The following is a 16,759-nucleotide window of genomic DNA, read 5'->3' on the forward strand; positions in this document are numbered from 1 at the left end:
TGCATTTATGAGTCTTGACAGATGCCGAGGCAAAAGTGTGACAAAGAATATTCAGGTGGTTATTGTTGATTCCTTAGATTCTTTTCATTATGTTTTAAGCTATCTCTTTAATTCTGTTTTGTTGTAGCTGCAACAGATCAACTTCATTAGTTTAATGCAAATAGTAGGATCATCTTTTGCTAACCTCCAAGATGTGCATCAACTTCTACAGCAGACTCAGATTGAACGTTTGGGAACAAGCCAGGTTTTAAACCCTACAGGAGGGAGTGATGATGTTGAAGTCAATAGAAGTAGGAATCTTAGTCAGAAAATTTTCATTAAACCACAGTCCATGGGAGAGTACACCAGGGAGCCTGGCAAGAATAACTCACATGGCCATGAAGGAATTATCCATTCTGATCAGAATAATAATGGAAATCTTCAGGTAATGCCAATAAAAATACCATTAATGTTCTAGTAGTCTGATCATTGTTCTTTTGGTATTTGAGCAAATTAATTTTTACTGATAAGCAGATGTTTAATGATACATTGCTCTTCACAGCGATGACTACAGAGACTTTTAAAAACTAATTTAGGAATTTACAACCAGGCATCACAGATCTGAAATAAACTGGTTTCTTACCACAACTACCTTGTAAACACTGCAACCTTTCTTCTCTTCAAAATGATCCTAATATCACATGGAAATGGTTAATGGGGAAACCAGAAACCTAGATTTATGAGCAAAACTATAAACAAAAGGGAAATATAGCAATTCGGGGGTTTGGTAAAAGCAGAGAATGCAGTGCTCTTCACTGTGCTGCTTTGCTCTTCTTACTCTTGCTCTTTTTCTCTCTTCTTCAGCCCTTCCATGTTAGCTCCAGTAGGCTTGAGTAAGCCATCTGAAACTTATTCACTTCTTTGGAGCTCACCACTGTGATGATCTTCTTTTTCCCATCCATTGCTCTCAACAGACACTTCTTGTCTGAGGGCTCAACACCCTCCACAGAACCCTTCCTCAGTGTAGGTTTAGTTCGACCATCATACTTCTTCAAGGTGATGTACGTGCTGCCGACAGCTGACACTTCTGGAAGAGCCTAGGCAGCTCCCCGAGGAACTACTGGCTCTCCAGGAGCACCATCACAGAACTGCTGGACCCTTCCGGTCAACATCAGCCCCCTGAGCAAATTAATTTTTTAATAATTTTCTTAACATTCCACCCCTCAAAATGTTTAACATCATTTACAAAATATGGAGTTTGTAATATTCTAAACTTACATTATATCTTTTTTTTTCCTTTCCAGAATGTTCCCCATGGGAGTGTATCTTCATGTCAAGTAGATGGCCAATCTCAGAAGATAGGACTCACCCCAGCATCTCAAAGCTTAGCACCCCCTTCATTTTCTCTAACTCCTGCTGGAAATACTCCCTTCCATCTTTTGTCCACGCCTTCTAATGTCTGGAAGACACCTAGGCTTATCCCACCTGCCAAAACGTCCAGTCCTGATTCTGGCTTTCCTTTGCTTCAGTTTGAGCATAAATATGAATTCAAGCCCCTTTCTTTACAAGCAGAAAGAGTACCACACATTCCCTTTCAGCCTCTGGCCCAGCCAAGAGAGGCTTGGGGCTTCCAGCCTCCTGTACCACAGGGAAAAATACCCGCTACCTCAGGATCCCACTCAAACTCAAGCCACTGCAGTACTGAAACCATAAACAAAGCAACTGAGCAGAAGAAATGGGCAGAAACTGTAATTACAGACATTCCTATGAAAGTGAACTTCAGTCAGTATATTGGAGAAGAAAACTTGACATCTCAACAGGACTCTGTAATATTAATAAAGCCAGAAAAACTCTATGATGCTAAGCAAGGGTCCCTTAAGATATCTCCTGAGAATTCCTTTGGACTTCCATTGTTGCACCTGCAATTTAAGTCTCCTTATATATTTTCATCAGCCACAAGAGCACCAATTACAGTTCCCCCAAGACATATTAGAACTGTAGCAGAAGAAAGAAAATACCCACAACTGTCATTATTGCAATCATGTTTGTCCTCGGAAAATATGGTAATTAATTTTTGTGCAGTGATACAAGGGCAGGATCCTACATTTTTTGTAACATGAATTCTATAAGTTCAGTGAAAACTCTAAATAATGCTTCTGGGTTTTTTGTATTTTAATTTCATATAACAGAAATTTCAGGTTTAAAATAAGTGTATTTTAGAGATATTAGGCCTTTTTTCTTTATCAGTATATCAGAATTTAATTGAATCTTTCATAGTTATTTCTTCTCAGAGAAGAAATAAAAAATAAAATATAATTATTAGGTGTTCTTGTTTGCATGTGGGTGTGCGCATGTGTAGAGAGCAAGAGTGAGCCAGTGAGATTGCTAACAATTGCGATATGACTCTCTTCAAATCTGTTATAGGTTAAAGTTAAGTCAACCCTGCTCTATCAGTGGCTGTGCATGTAATTAAATGGTAGCTTTGTAAACCCACCAAATCCTCTTTTAAGATATTATCTTTGATTTATGAAATACAAAATGTTTAGGTTCTAATTTTGTACATGAGTAGTACCATCTTAGGGAGAAATTCATTCTGTTGTATGCTTTAAGATTTAAAGATGATACTGGAAAGAGAAATGGCTGTTTCTTAGAAAAAATAGGTAGGATGCCTCTTTCTGAACACAATATAAAGAAGGAGGAAGAATTAAAGAAGTGGAAAAGTTGGCGTTTTGAAAATAATTTTTAAAAAAATTTTATTAGAATAGTATAATGAACCCTCAAGTTCCCATCACCGTATTTAGGGATTGTCAAACTTGTTTTAAAAATTAAACTAGAGGTCTTCGTCCATATCAATGTTTTAGTAGCTCAATTCACAATAGCCAAGCTATGGAACCAATCTAGGTGCCATACAACAGATGAATGGGTAAAGAAAATGTTGTATATATACACAATGGAATATTACTCAGTCATAAATAAAAATGAAATTTGGATGTAACTGGTGAACATCATGCTAAGTGAAATAAGCCAATCCCCCAAAACCAAAGGCTGAATGCTTTCTTTGATAAGTGGATGCTAACTCATAACAAGGGAGGGTAGAGAGGGGAAGATTAGAAGTTCACTGGATTAGACAAAGGGGAATGAAGGGAAGGGAGGAAGAGGGGAATAGGAAAGACAGTAGAATGAATCACACGTAACTTTGTGAATACACAACCAGCATAACTCCACATCATGCATAACCAAAAGAATGGGATCCTAATTAGAATGAATTATACTACATATGTGTATGATATGTCAAAATACACTCTGCTGTCATGTATATCTAAAAAGAACAACAACAAGATAAAAGGGTAGAAATCTTGAGGACCAGAGATATAGTGATACAATGATATATTGCTCAGTGATATAGTGCTTGTCTACCTCGTGCAATTTAATGTTGGATTTGATCCTTAACGTGTTTTTTTTTTTTTTAAAAAAGACATAGTTGAAAATTTCCATTCTAAAATCTCTAATTCTTCAAAATATGAATACTTAGCTTACCAAGTTGTTATATTTGATTTTTTCTGTCTTTTGCATATTTTGGTTTAATTAAATTTTTTTCTCAGTTTGTCAACGTATTGTATATTTGAGTTTATAAAGTTTCATTATTTTGTTTCTTGTAGTGTAAGAAACCGCAGCTTATCCCACTTGATAACCTCATTACATTTAAACAAAGCCAGCAGAAACTAACACATCATTTATTGCAACAAGGGGATTCTGGTTGCCTTCAGCTTCTCAATATCAAAGTAGAACCATCTGGAATAAGACAAGGAAAGAACAGTCACAAAAGGCAAGTTCTGGGCTGGGTTGTGGCTTGGTGGTAGAGCGCTCGCCTAGCACGTGTGAAGCCCTGGGTTCAATCCTCAGCATCACATAAAATAAAATAAAGATATTGTGTCCATCTACAACTAAAAAATAAATATTAAAAAAAGGCAAGTTCTGATTTTTTTGATGATATGTATCAATAAGTTATTACTTATAAATCCATATAGTCTTTTTTTTTAACTACAAGTATTTATTGATGGATCAAAGAATGCAGTTGTAATCCATGTAGTCTTAAAGATGGAAGTCCTCTGGTACAACCTCCTGGCTTAGTACACAATTTCATATTCTGTTTTCTTGCCACATACCCAGCCCTATTTTGTATTTTATTGAGAAACAGGGTTATTAAGTTGCTTAGTGCCTCACTTTTGCTGAGGCTGGCTTTGAACTTGCGATCTTCCTGCCTCAGCCTCCTGAGTCACTGGGATTACAGGAGTGTGCCACTGCACCTGGCAAGTGTCATGTATTTTAACATGTCTTATAATGAGGAAAATATCTCTGTTGGGAGATAGCCTTATCTTTTTTTTTTTTTTTTTTCTATTAGGGAATTTGTTTCTACTGTTCACAGGCTGGAGGATTCTTTTACGTGTTTTTATAACACAATGAGTAAAAGATGCTTGTCTTTTGCAGCAAAATATTTGGTATTCCAGGTACTATCTGATTCTTTGAGCCAGTATTTATTGTTATTGATCTTATATTCTACAGATTATTGTAGTAAGCAGGAGGGTAGGTCATTGCTTCATGGCACTAAAAGGTGTATATGTACAAAGCAAGGCTGTAATATCTAATGAAGAGCACTTAGTGTTTTACCTGTAATGGATATTCAAGACATGTATTGATTGATTTACTGAATCTAGAGAATACTTCTAAATTTCACATTATCAGACTGTAAAATGTATTCCCATTGCTCTTTCCAGAAATGATTTACTCCTTCCATCCTTTCTGTGTTTTCCCTCTTCAATATAAGTCTTCTGTTTAGGTTTTTGGGACCTCTTTTCCTCCTTACTGGGATTTCACTGAGGTGACTAAATGTGCTTAGCATTATCAGGATAGGCAAATTAATATATCTGATATGATCTCTAGTACCAGCTTCAAATCTGCAGAAAAGAGAGTTTGACAGTTAATTAAAAGGTTTAAGCCTATCCTGAGATCCTGTGGCCACCAAAGAATAGTCAGTTAAGTAGTAGAAGAACTAGGAATAAATACCACATATTTTTTATTTTTTTGTTTGTTTATATGTCTACAATGTAGCAGAATGAATGTCTTACTAATTAAATTAAATTCTATTAAATAATTTATTAACATGATTTTAGTAACGATTTCTGTATAGCATGATACAAACAAAAAAACTAAGTACATTTTATACCTTTTTTTTTTATGGGGATTAAACCCAGGGCCACTCTACCACATATTCCACCACTGAGCTATATCCCCAGTCCTTTTACTTTTTTATTTTGAGGCAGGGCCTTGCTAAATTGCTGAGGCTGGCCTCAAACTTGAGATCTTCCTGCTTCAGCTTTCTGAGACTCTAGGGTTATTGGCATGTACTGCCCACGCCTGACTTATGCTGTTTGTTTTTAACAGGCAAAAAAGACGAACCGAGAAAGAGCTGCAAGAAAAAAGATGCGAAAAACTGAGGACAAAAACAAGTGTGAGTTTCTGGCCAGAGGATTCCTTCATTAATAATGATGACTCAGAAATTGCCATGAAACTCAGAGTATAGAACAACTACTTCCCTACTTTGCATGTTCACAGAGTTTGGTGTTTCTTGTGGCTTGTCTAGTAGTGCTGGAAGCTTCAGGTTGTGATTAGGAGTCTCTTCGAATCATTCAGTACACAGATCCCTGCATCTGCCTATGTGATTTTTTTTTTTTTTTTGTACTGAAGATTGAACTCAGGGACACTTAACTACTGAGGTACATCCCTGGCCCTTTTTTGTATTTTAGAGATAGGGTCTCCCCAAGTTTCTTAGGGCCTTGCTAAGTTGCTGAGGCTGGTTTTGAACTTGTGATCCTTCTGCCTCAGGCTCCTAAGCCACTGGGATTACAGGCATATGCCACTGTACCTGGCCTTTGTGACATTCTTATGCTTGAAATAATTCTTTGCTTTTTTCTCTGTTATCTTAATGCATATGATTTGTGATTTAGGGTCTTCCTATTAGAATTTTACCACTCTTTGAGGTGCCTCTAATGTTTCCCAAACATAGATTTATTTTATTTTTTTATAATTTTGTTTTGTTTATTATTATTATTGTTGTTGTCATTGTTGTTGTTATTATTATTATTATTGTTAATATGGTGCTGGGGATTGAACCCAGTTTCTTGTACATGCCAGGCAAGCACTCTGCCACTGAGCCACAACCCTGGCCAAACAAACATTTATTAGGTAACCTGTAAGTCAGATCTTTGAAACATTCTTTCAAAATCTGGTGACTGTTTAGCTACTTGGGTAACAATAGATTAAATAAACAGAAGTTCATTCATGTGGATTTTTTAAAGATATGCTTTTTCAGTAAGTCCTTGTTTTAGTCAGCTGTTTCGCTGCTGTGTCTGTCTAAAGGATCCAACCAGCGCAGTTGTAGAGAAGGAAAAATTTATTTGAGGGCTCATGGTTTCAGAAGTCTTAGTCCATAGAAGGCAGGTTCCATTCCTAGGGGCTCAAGGTGAGGCTTGAGCACCATGGTGGAAGAGTATGGCAAAGGGAAGCAGCTCACATGGTGATCAGATAGCAGAGAGAGATTCCACCCTCCAGACACACAATATATACCCCGTAGCCCCACCACCAATGAATCACTTTCTCTAGTCACACTCTACTTACCTCCAGTTAACCACTCAGTTAATCCCATCATGGATTAATTCACTGAATAGGTTAAGGCTATAACCCAATCATTTCTCCGCCAAAACTTGCATTGTCTCACACATAAGCTTTTGGGGAACACCAAATCTAAACCATAATAGTCCTCAGGAGCATGTCTAGAGGCACTTCATGAAAATGTTTGTTGTGTCCATGAAAGATTTTGACAGGATTGGGATTCTGTTAGAGTATTGAAATTAATCTGCAGTGGATAATTGCACATACTGTGTTAGTCAGCTATACCTGTGGTGACGAAAATACCTGAAAAGTTTATTTTGTCTCATGATTTCAGTCTATGGTTAGCCAGCTCCATTACTCTGGGCATGAGGTTTAACCAAGCATCATATTGTAAGGGTGTGATGAGGAAAGCTGGTCAACTTATGGTATCCAGAAAGCAAAGGGAGGAGACAGAGACAAGATGTAGTCCTCAAGGGCATACCCCCAGGGACCTGTTTCCTCCAGTCACACCCCATCTGCCTGTAGTTACCACTCAGAAGTCCATTCAAATTATGAATTCATCAAATGGATTAATCCACTGATGAGATTACATCCCTCAAGATCCAATCAATTCACCTCTGAATGTTGCTATATTGCCTAACACATGAACTTTGGGAGATATTTCAGATCCAAACCATACCAGTAACTTAGTAACTTTGTGTTAAATTGGTAATTATGTTTTTTAATTTCTTGGCTTGTGAATTTCATGAACTCATTTGTAGAGTTAACTTTTACAGAGTAAATAACTTGATAGAATAAGTAATTATGCCTAGAATGATAAAAATTGAACCTGTACTTAAGAATTTAACATTTTACAGTTATATTTTTTCCCCAAAATAGTGTCTTGTAGTTAATCATAAATTGGTACTTGGAAATTCATTTAGGAACAAGAACATCATGTTTCTCAGCCTTTGGATGATTTCAGCATTCCTCTTGGTATGTATATGCATGATTAATATAATGTTTAAGTTTAGAGTTAAAATCAGCTTTTTAGAAATAGATATAATATAAAAAAGAGAATGAATTCTTTTCATATTGTCTTTGACAAGATGCATTGTGTTTGTTGATATCCAATAGAGCAACAGGTGACTACCTGTGCCCTGCTTAGGCTTGTTCTTGTAATCAGGTTTTATTGAGCATTGCCATGCCCATTAGTTTATGCCTTGTCTGTTATTGCTTTTAGCTGCAGCAGGATAGCATAGATGCTGCAGAGACCATGTAGCCCACAGACCCTAAAATATTTACTATTTGGCTCTATACAGATTTCCAACCCCTGCTGTAGGGTCATGTAATCAATTAGGATTTCAAAAATAAGGTAAAAAGCATGAAAGGAATTTATGAAAGAATATGCTTACGATTTAATTCAACATAGAAATATGAGTACTTTAAAAATAGAGAAATCAGTTCAGAAAAATAACTCACTTATAAATAATAAATTATTAGTTTTTCTTAAACTGGTCAGTTTATTTCTTGCCCCTTGAATGCATGTATTCCCTACATCTTTCTTCTCAGCAATTCATTTGTTCACTCCTGTGCTCATAGGGCCATTCAGTCATTATTTCAGTCATTATTTCAGTCATTACTTCAGCTTCTACATTTTTTTGATGTTGCTCAAATACATACACAGTCTCTCATCTTTCTTTTCTACTTTTATCTTATTAACATGTACGAATTTTAAATTGGCATCTTTCTGACATTGATATCACCATTCCAAGGCTTCTGCCTTGCATCAGGCCTCCTTTTAACCGCCTTGTAACCGACCTGCTCAGCTTCAGTCTTGCACTTCCTAACCCCTCTACAGTTCTTTCCCACTCATATTAAAACAATTTTTTCACTTGTGTGTGTGTGTGTGTGTGTGTGTGTGTGTTTTGTACAGGGGGCCTAGCACATGCTAAGCAGGTACAGTTAACTTGTATTTACATACTAGTATTAAGGTAAATATTTTCCCCATGTCCCTAGATGTTCTTGTACAATGTTATTTTTATTTTTTGGTACCAGAGATTGAATTACTCAGGGGCACTTACCCACTGAGCCATATCCCCAGTCCTTTTATGTATTTTATTTAGAGACAGGGTCTCACTGAGTTACTTAGGGCATCCCTAAGTTGTTGAGGCTGGTTTTGAACTCAAGATCCTCCTGCCTCAGCCTCCTGAGCCACTGGGATTACAGGCATGGGTGACCACACCTGGCTAAAATATTATTTTTTTCTTTTGCATTTGTTTTAGTTGTAAATGGACACAATAACCTTTATTTTATTTTTATGTGGTGCTAAGGATCGAACCCAGTGCCTCATGAGTGCTAAGCAAGCACTCTACCCCTGAGCTACAACCCCAGCCCTACAATGTTATTTTTAATGACTTCATTACACTCCAGTGGATGTGTGTTGTATCATTCCAAACAATTCTCTGAGACCAACCAAGAATGCTACAATTCAATTCATTACTGACACTAACTACCTGGAGTTAGCACTGATCACCACAGGTGAAGGGCTCAGTCTCACAAGAGGGCTTCATTTAGAAACCAGTTGTAAACAAGGTCCCCAGGACACCTCCATGGCTGCCAAGCTGTTTACAAATTCTCAGTTTCCTTTGACAGCCCCCCTTTTGCTCCTGCCTTCAAAATTCACCAGAATAATTCACAGAATTTGGGAAAGCACCTTACTTGAAATTATGATGCTTTTTATAAAGGCTTCAACTTAGAAAATGCCAAATGTAATGTTTAGGGCAGCAAGGAGGACAGCTCAGAGTTCCCATGCCCTCTGTAGGCAGGCCACTTTCCTAGCACATGATGGGTCTACCCACCTGGAATCCCCTTTAGTTGTTTGTTTCAGAATTTTTATTAAAGTTTCAGGACATAGGCATAACTTATCACAAACATGGCCACTGTGACTGAACTCAGTCTCTACCCTACCCTACCCTAGAGCTAGGGGTAGGATAGGTGGATAGGGGGCTGATAATTTTAACCCTCTAACCATGAGGTTGGTTTGTGTGGTGACTGACTCCATCCTGAAGTCACTCATTAGCATAAATTCAGGTTTGATCAAAAGAGCTCCTTCTGAATAATAAAAGATACTCCTAATATATACATATAACATATATATACACACACATATATATACACACATATATATTCATCTATCCATATCTACCTATAGATACACACACACACACACACACACACACACATATATATATATACACCTATCTATATCTATCTATAGATATAGATAGGACATTCTAAATATGTAAACAAAGTCTGTGCCTGGAACTAGGGACAAATACAAAACTTATGTTTTTTTATTATACCACCACAGTGTGCCATAATCTCCCTGTGTCATCTCCCAGGAAAATCTAAATCTAAATCCAAAACGCCATAATGTACGTTAGATTTTGATTTTACTTCCTGCTGAGCTTTCCTGCCTGAGTGGAAATAACCTTAAGTCACATGAGAAATCTGAATTTATTACCTCTCCCCACACAGTTTTCTTCTCCTATCTCTGTTGTCTATATCCATTTGTGTTGATGCCAGCCTAACCAAAAAAAAAAAAAAAACATCATTCTGAATTCTGCCTTTCCCTTTCTTCTTCTCTTCAAGAACCAGTTCCTGCCTATTTTATCTCCTTCATAATTCTTAAATTTTTTCTCTTGCTTGTTTACATTGCAGCCTCATCTAACTAATTGCTTTATTTCAATTTTATCTGTGCAAATCTATTTTTTTTTTCTACACACTTGCTGGGGAGGTTTTTCCAGAACAGTAATATGGCCATAGCGCTTCCTTGGGTAACCTTCAACTGGACCCTCATTAGTCAGAAAAATCTCTAGGTTTCTTGGCTGAATATACTGTCTTCCACAGTATTAGTTTGGATTAGACTGTGTCTTTTGAAATTTAGCTCACATTCCACCTCATGCCAAGTCTGCTTCTATAACCTCCTAACCCCTTCCTTTATCTTCCTTGACTCACTGAGCCTCTGGATACCCCTTGAGGTGTGTGCTGCTCAATGATTGCTTCCAATGTTTTGTTACACTTAAGAAATGCTTAAAGACGATGTTAATACTTCCGCGGGATTGCACTTCATGGCTTCTGTACAAAAGAAAGTTATAGGAAGTCAGGATGCAAGCACAAATACAGAACCAGGTAAAGTACTATTTTTCTTTTTTAAAAAATTAATATATTTTAATGTATTTAAGATAATCTGTGTGTTTTCTTAAGGCAGCAATTTAAAGGGAATTTAAAATTATGTGATATTAGTTACCTATCTAAAGTTCTTCTCCCCAACAAGGGGAAATTAGAGATTGAATTTATAATAAGTAAAACATAATAGAGATTCTGTTTAAAACTGACATAGACTACATCCTAAGTCAGTAGAAATAATGTTTTGAATTGGATTATCAGTGCTCTGAGTTTCCTTCACTTGAATTGCTTACCTAAGGTTGAGGGGCCTGGGAGTAGGGCTGATAAAGTTGAGGTTGGTAGAAAACGAGATTGGGGCTAGTGTGGGAAGGGCTCATAACTCTGTTCAAGAGCAGAGGAAGGGAATGTTTGAGGATCTGCTGTTAATTGCTTGTAAAACTTATTCATCGATATAACTAATCATTATGAATAGTATCTTGAATAGTGCTCTGCTCATTATGTCACAGTAATTCTTATTATGACTTTCAGTGAACAGTTTCGTCTGTGTATGGAATATTTTAAGTACTTTCTAAACACTCTAATTTTGTCTTTTTATAAAGTATTTACTGACATCATTAAAAATGATATATAATTACTATAGAATATTTGGATAATATAGCAACTATGATAGATGAAAATTAACTATAATCATACAATTTAGCAATAATGTTTTGGGATGGTTTTGTCTTTTATCTTTTGTTGTTTTATGTAGTTAGATAGAATACTTAAATAGAAAGTATCCTCATTATTTGAACTCCTCTTGTCCAGGTATTCCTTTTTCCTAGCTTTTCCCTGAGAGTTTTGTTATAGTTATTTCCCAAATAACTCGAAACTCTCTCAATTAGAGTGGTTTTGTTTATTTGTTTGTTTGATTTTTTTTGTTTGTTTTTGGTATTAGGGATTGAACTCGGGGCATTTTATTATACCTTCAGTCCTTTCTTATATTTTATTTTGAGACAGGATTTTACTAAGTTGCCCAGGCTGGCCTTGAGCTTGTAATCCTCCTGTCTCAGCCTATCAAGTCCCTGGTACAACAAGTGTGCACCACCCAGCATAATTAGAGTGTGTTTGTAACATATTACTTCATTGTACTATATTCGCATTACAGTAATGTTGCATGTGGTCCTTGCTGCAGTGTTGAAGGTAATTCATATCTGTGTTCAATACTGCAGGGCACACACTACCAATAAATAAAAGAACATTAATTAAGTGACGTTTAAAATGCCTTATGGGTACTGTGGTGTACACCTGTAATTCCAGCTACCCAGGAAGCTGAGGCAGGAGGATTGCAAGTTCTAAGTCAGCCTCAGCAATTTATGGAGATCCTATCTCAAAATAAAATGAATAAGGGATATACTTCAGTAGTAAAGATCCCCTGAGTTCAATCCCCATTCTGGGGGATGGGGGGAGAAAAATGAAAGAAAAAAAAAAGGGGACTGGTACAATGTTTTTTCTCATATGAGATAAGCCTCCTGGTATCTGAGAATTAACAGTTCAGTATATTTTCAGTAGATTAAATTTGGATTACAAGGTGTATCAGGGGTATTTTATATTTTATTTATTTATTTATTGGTACCAGGGATTGAACCCAGAGGTGCTTAACCCACTAAGCCACATCCCCAGCCCTTTCCCCTCACCCCCCCCCATGGTACTGGGGATTAAACTCAGGGCTTTGTGCATGTGAAAGCACTCTACTGATGGAGTATATCCCCAACCCCATCCCCAGCCCTTTTATATTTCATTTAGGGACAGGGTCTTGCTAAGTTGCTTAAGGTTTTGCTATTGCTGAGGCTGGCCTTGAATTTGAGCTCCTCCTGCCTCAGCCTCCGGAGCTGTAGGATTACAAGTGTGTGCCACCACACTCAGCCTATTTTGTATCTCTTTTGTTTTACTTTGATTTCTACTTATGCCAAATGTTTCCCTGTATCATCAAAACAAAACAAAAAAAGTACTTTGTATTTATTTGCCATAAAATATTTAACCAATTTCTTATTGTTGAAGCTGCTGGCTACTTGGCAGGTTTTAGTTTTTTCTGCTCTATAAATAATGCATAAGACCCCCACACACACCTTTTGTCGTTCATATGATTTATGTAATTTTGACTTTCCTGATCAGATAGGTGATAGAAAGTCATTTTTTTGTGTTTATTACTGATTGAGATTGGGTTGAGCATGTGAAAGTTGTTTTTTGAGACTGCTCATGTTGGTGCACACCTGTAATCCCAGAGACTCACAAGCTTGAGGCCAGCTTCAACAATTTATCAAAGCCCTCAACAACTTAGTAAGAGCCTGTCTTAAATAAAATATATTAAAGGACTAGGGATGTAGGTCAGTGATAAAGTGCCTTTAGGTTCAAAGAGATGTTTTTGAGGTAAATGATGAGTTTGCCTTTGGAAACATTCTTTAAATGTTGTTATCTAAGTATGTCTTTGAGAAGACCTTGAAGGTACTCTGCCTTGCTGCTGGGTAATCTTATAAAGTTGGCAGCCTGTTTGCTAAGATTCATCTGGAGACAGGCCGGGGAAATACATAAAACTAAAACTCTAAAATCATTGTTTAAATTGTTAAAATTAAGTAGTTGTCAATCTTTATTACCACTTTTTATGCTCCATATTTAATTGTCAGTATTCATATATTTGTTTCCTGTGTTTGTGAAATCTTTTCTGTTTTTTTCTTTTTGCTTCAAATCTTCTGATTTACAAGATAAGGAAGTTGCTTCTCAAGAAGTTGTTTCTGAATGTGATAAAAATCAGCAAATCATTTCTTCCACCTCAGGTGTGTTCTTTTTTTCTTTTCTGAAAACAGGGAGACTGATTACAGTTATATCTATATGAGGCCAAAGCCGAAGTCACCAACCCCATTTAAACAAGCAGTTAAACCAATCAGCTGACTTAATAGAAACAGAATGACAATTGTTTTCAGTTTCCTTTTTTCTGTTTTTTTGGTTAATTCAAAACTTTCATAGCAAGTTTCCTGTTTTCTTTATAACAATGAGTTGTATTTTTAAGCATGAAATTTGAAAGTAATGCTGTACTAAAATTGAAATGCTGGAAAATAAGATTAGAGCCCAAGAACAAAAGGCACAGAGATACACTGCCTGCTAATGTACATGTGACAGTCCTGTTTATTTTATTTTATTTTTTTAAAAGAGAGAGTGAGAGAGAGGCAGAGAGAGAGAGAGAATTTTTAATATTTATTTTTAGTTCTCGGCGGACACAACATCTTTGTTGGTATGTGGTGCTGAGGCTCGAACCCGGGCCGCACGCATGCCAGGCGAGCGCGCTACCGCTTGAGCCACATCCCCAGCCCCTTATTTTATTTTTTTAAATTTTATTTATTTCTTAGTTGTAGATGGACACAATGCCTTCATTTTATTTATTTTTATGTGGTTCTGAGGATTGAACCTAGTGCCTCACACATGCTAGGCAAGTGCTCTACCCCTAGCTATAGTCTCAGTCAAGACCTGTTTATTTTACTACTGAATAAGAAACAAATAACTTATGAAATTTAGATGTTAAAACATTTTGAGTGGTAAAATTTAGCTATGGATTCTGAATATACTGAAGACCACTTAATACCACCCTTTTGAAGAACATGATCATATCTTAATGTGAGAAACTGGCTCACCTGTCCAAACCCAAAGAATGGATTAAGAGACACAAGGTATAGCAAAAAAATGAGACTTTACTGATGGTCTTGCAAGATTGGGTATCTGGGTAAGTGGGCACCCCCAGAGCAGTTACAGTCGGCATTTTATTTCCTAGTGTGCAAGTTCCCTTCCAGGTTCCTCACTGGCCAAGTGCACAGTCTACTCCAGCATTTCGTAGGTTTTACTGTCTTGTCTTTACTCTTGGTTATTTCAAGAAATGTCTTTAGTTGTTTCCACCCTTTGTTCTCTCATGATGGGAAAGTGTTTTTGGGTTGAATGTATTCTAACATGTATGCAGTTCTTAATTCTTTACCTAAGTTACTATTTTCTAACAGAGAGATTTCTATTTCTGTTGGTCAGGCTAGCCTCTTCCTCCACCTCCTGTTTGTCGAGGGGCTGTTCTGGTACATGGATTTTGGATCTGGCACATCCATAGGCTATGGTGCTATTGTGAGTTAACTGCTTGTAACTTTCCATTCTGCTCTATTTTCCCTCCAGCTGCCTTTCTTACATCCCAATTTTACATTTAAGGCTACATACTGTATTCTGAAAACGGACTTTCTATTTCTCATGCCCCCTCTTCTTTTTTTACCTTTTGGTCTCATTTTCATTTTTGTGCTTTTTTCCTTTGGTATTGTCATGTATCCTAGCCATATTAGGTTTTTGAGGAGGAAACTCCCATGGTAAAGAGTTCACCCCTTTTTAGCAGTTCTGAAGGTGTCCCAGTGTTCCAGAGCACTTGGTAAGGTCCTTTCCAATTCAGTTGAAGCTTGTCTTCTTTCCAGGCTTTGATTAAAGCCAAGCCACCAGGCTGGAAGTGATGAATTGTGACCAGAGGAGATATCGAGCAAGGAATCCCTTTAACTTGAGGGATAATAAAGTGAAGGATATGACTAGTATATGTTTTCTTTTTTTTTTAAATTTCTTTTTTATTTCTTCAGTTGTTGATGGACCTTTATTTATTTTATTTTATATGCGGTGCTGAGAATCGAACCCAGTGCCTCACACATGACGGGCAAGTGCTCTACCACTGAGCCATAACCCAAGCCCCTGGTCTTTACTTTCTATAGAAAGAAATTCTATAGTTTTTCCCAAGTAAGGGAGCTCATATAAATGTTATATAAGCAAAACAACAGAAACACAACAAAGTCTTTCTATGTAGGAGGTTAAGAAGATTTGTAGGTCTCAAATTGACCCAGAACAAATTTATGACTCTGACAGAGGTTTTTAGAGTTATTAGGTACTCCTGTATAAAACCCTTCCTTTAACCTCCTGGTGTTACTTACTTTTGGGAGGACTGACACAAATGTCCATGAAGTTACATTAAAAGAACCATTGTCTTTTCTTTAATTGTCAATGTATGGCTGCGCTAAAATATTTAAAATACTCTCCTGCCAGGTATTTAAAACCAAGTTGGTCAAAATTGATCTTTTTCTTCTCTGTTGTTAAGAGTCAGCTGAGATTTGTTAGAGATCACTCTTGGGAAGTTGTGAGAAGCTTCTTGGTTTCTTTAGCTTTTTTCTACTAGTAGTGCCACCTACAAAATGGGTCAGGGTCTTGCTGACCACATGTAGTTTCCCTTGGAAGCATCAGGGACATTTCCATCTTCAGTGACCTCGTCTTTGCAGAATGTGCACTGGTTGGTTTTCTCTTCTCTAGAGTTGTCAGAATTCCCCATAGTTCGAAAGTCAGATGACTCATGAGAGTTGCAGGTCCTTTAGAAGGGTCCTGTTGTTCCCTGGGTCCTTGCTGACCTTAGAGTGCAAGGGCCACAATATTGGCTACTTTCTCCTTTGCCCTTTTATTTCCTTGACTTTTGTCTCCAAATTTTGGTTTTAAACATCCAGCAGGCCAGTTTCACCAGTCTTAAATTTGGAGTACTGTATTTTAACTTTAATGTCTATAATTTTATAGTTTTCCCTTACATTTAAGTGGGGTCAGCATTAGTATTGGACATCTGCCTTATATCCTGTCTGTCCTACAGGTGATGGGGTATTATCTCAAATTAACTCAGATTGTTCTATTAGAAGAAGTACTTCTACAAAACACTAACAGGCAGCAGTTACTAAGGTATACAAAGAAAATACAAAATGAACTAGAGCAAAATATATTCAGTTTGTATAATAGCTTTGAACCAAGAAACATTATCTCTAATACCACAAATGTATATTTGATATCTATTTTGCCTCACAAAGACCCCACATATATATGAGTTCATTCATATGAGATCCTTGACAAATTTTAATCTTTTAAA

The 16,759-nt window shown here is 36.8% G+C and overlaps 1 protein-coding gene and 1 pseudogene across 1 annotated transcript in view; one reads left to right on the top strand and one right to left on the bottom strand.

The window, feature by feature from the left end:
• Positions 1-16,759, top strand: part of Cplane1 (ciliogenesis and planar polarity effector complex subunit 1) — a 139,786-nt gene that overhangs the window by 58,794 nt on the left and 64,233 nt on the right. Inside the window, exons 33-39 of the mRNA XM_077800139.1 lie at positions 128-424; positions 1,284-2,042; positions 3,639-3,805; positions 5,422-5,488; positions 7,572-7,623; positions 10,717-10,821; positions 13,560-13,631. Of these exons, the coding sequence (XP_077656265.1) occupies positions 128-424; positions 1,284-2,042; positions 3,639-3,805; positions 5,422-5,488; positions 7,572-7,623; positions 10,717-10,821; positions 13,560-13,631 (1,519 nt within the window). The remainder of the gene's footprint in view (positions 1-127; positions 425-1,283; positions 2,043-3,638; positions 3,806-5,421; positions 5,489-7,571; positions 7,624-10,716; positions 10,822-13,559; positions 13,632-16,759) is intronic.
• On the bottom strand, positions 792-1,120 carry LOC113191895 (signal recognition particle 14 kDa protein pseudogene; annotated as a pseudogene).

The sequence above is a fragment of the Urocitellus parryii genome, chromosome 1 (assembly GCF_045843805.1).
Source record: "Urocitellus parryii isolate mUroPar1 chromosome 1, mUroPar1.hap1, whole genome shotgun sequence".
Lineage (NCBI taxonomy): Eukaryota > Metazoa > Chordata > Mammalia > Rodentia > Sciuridae > Urocitellus > Urocitellus parryii.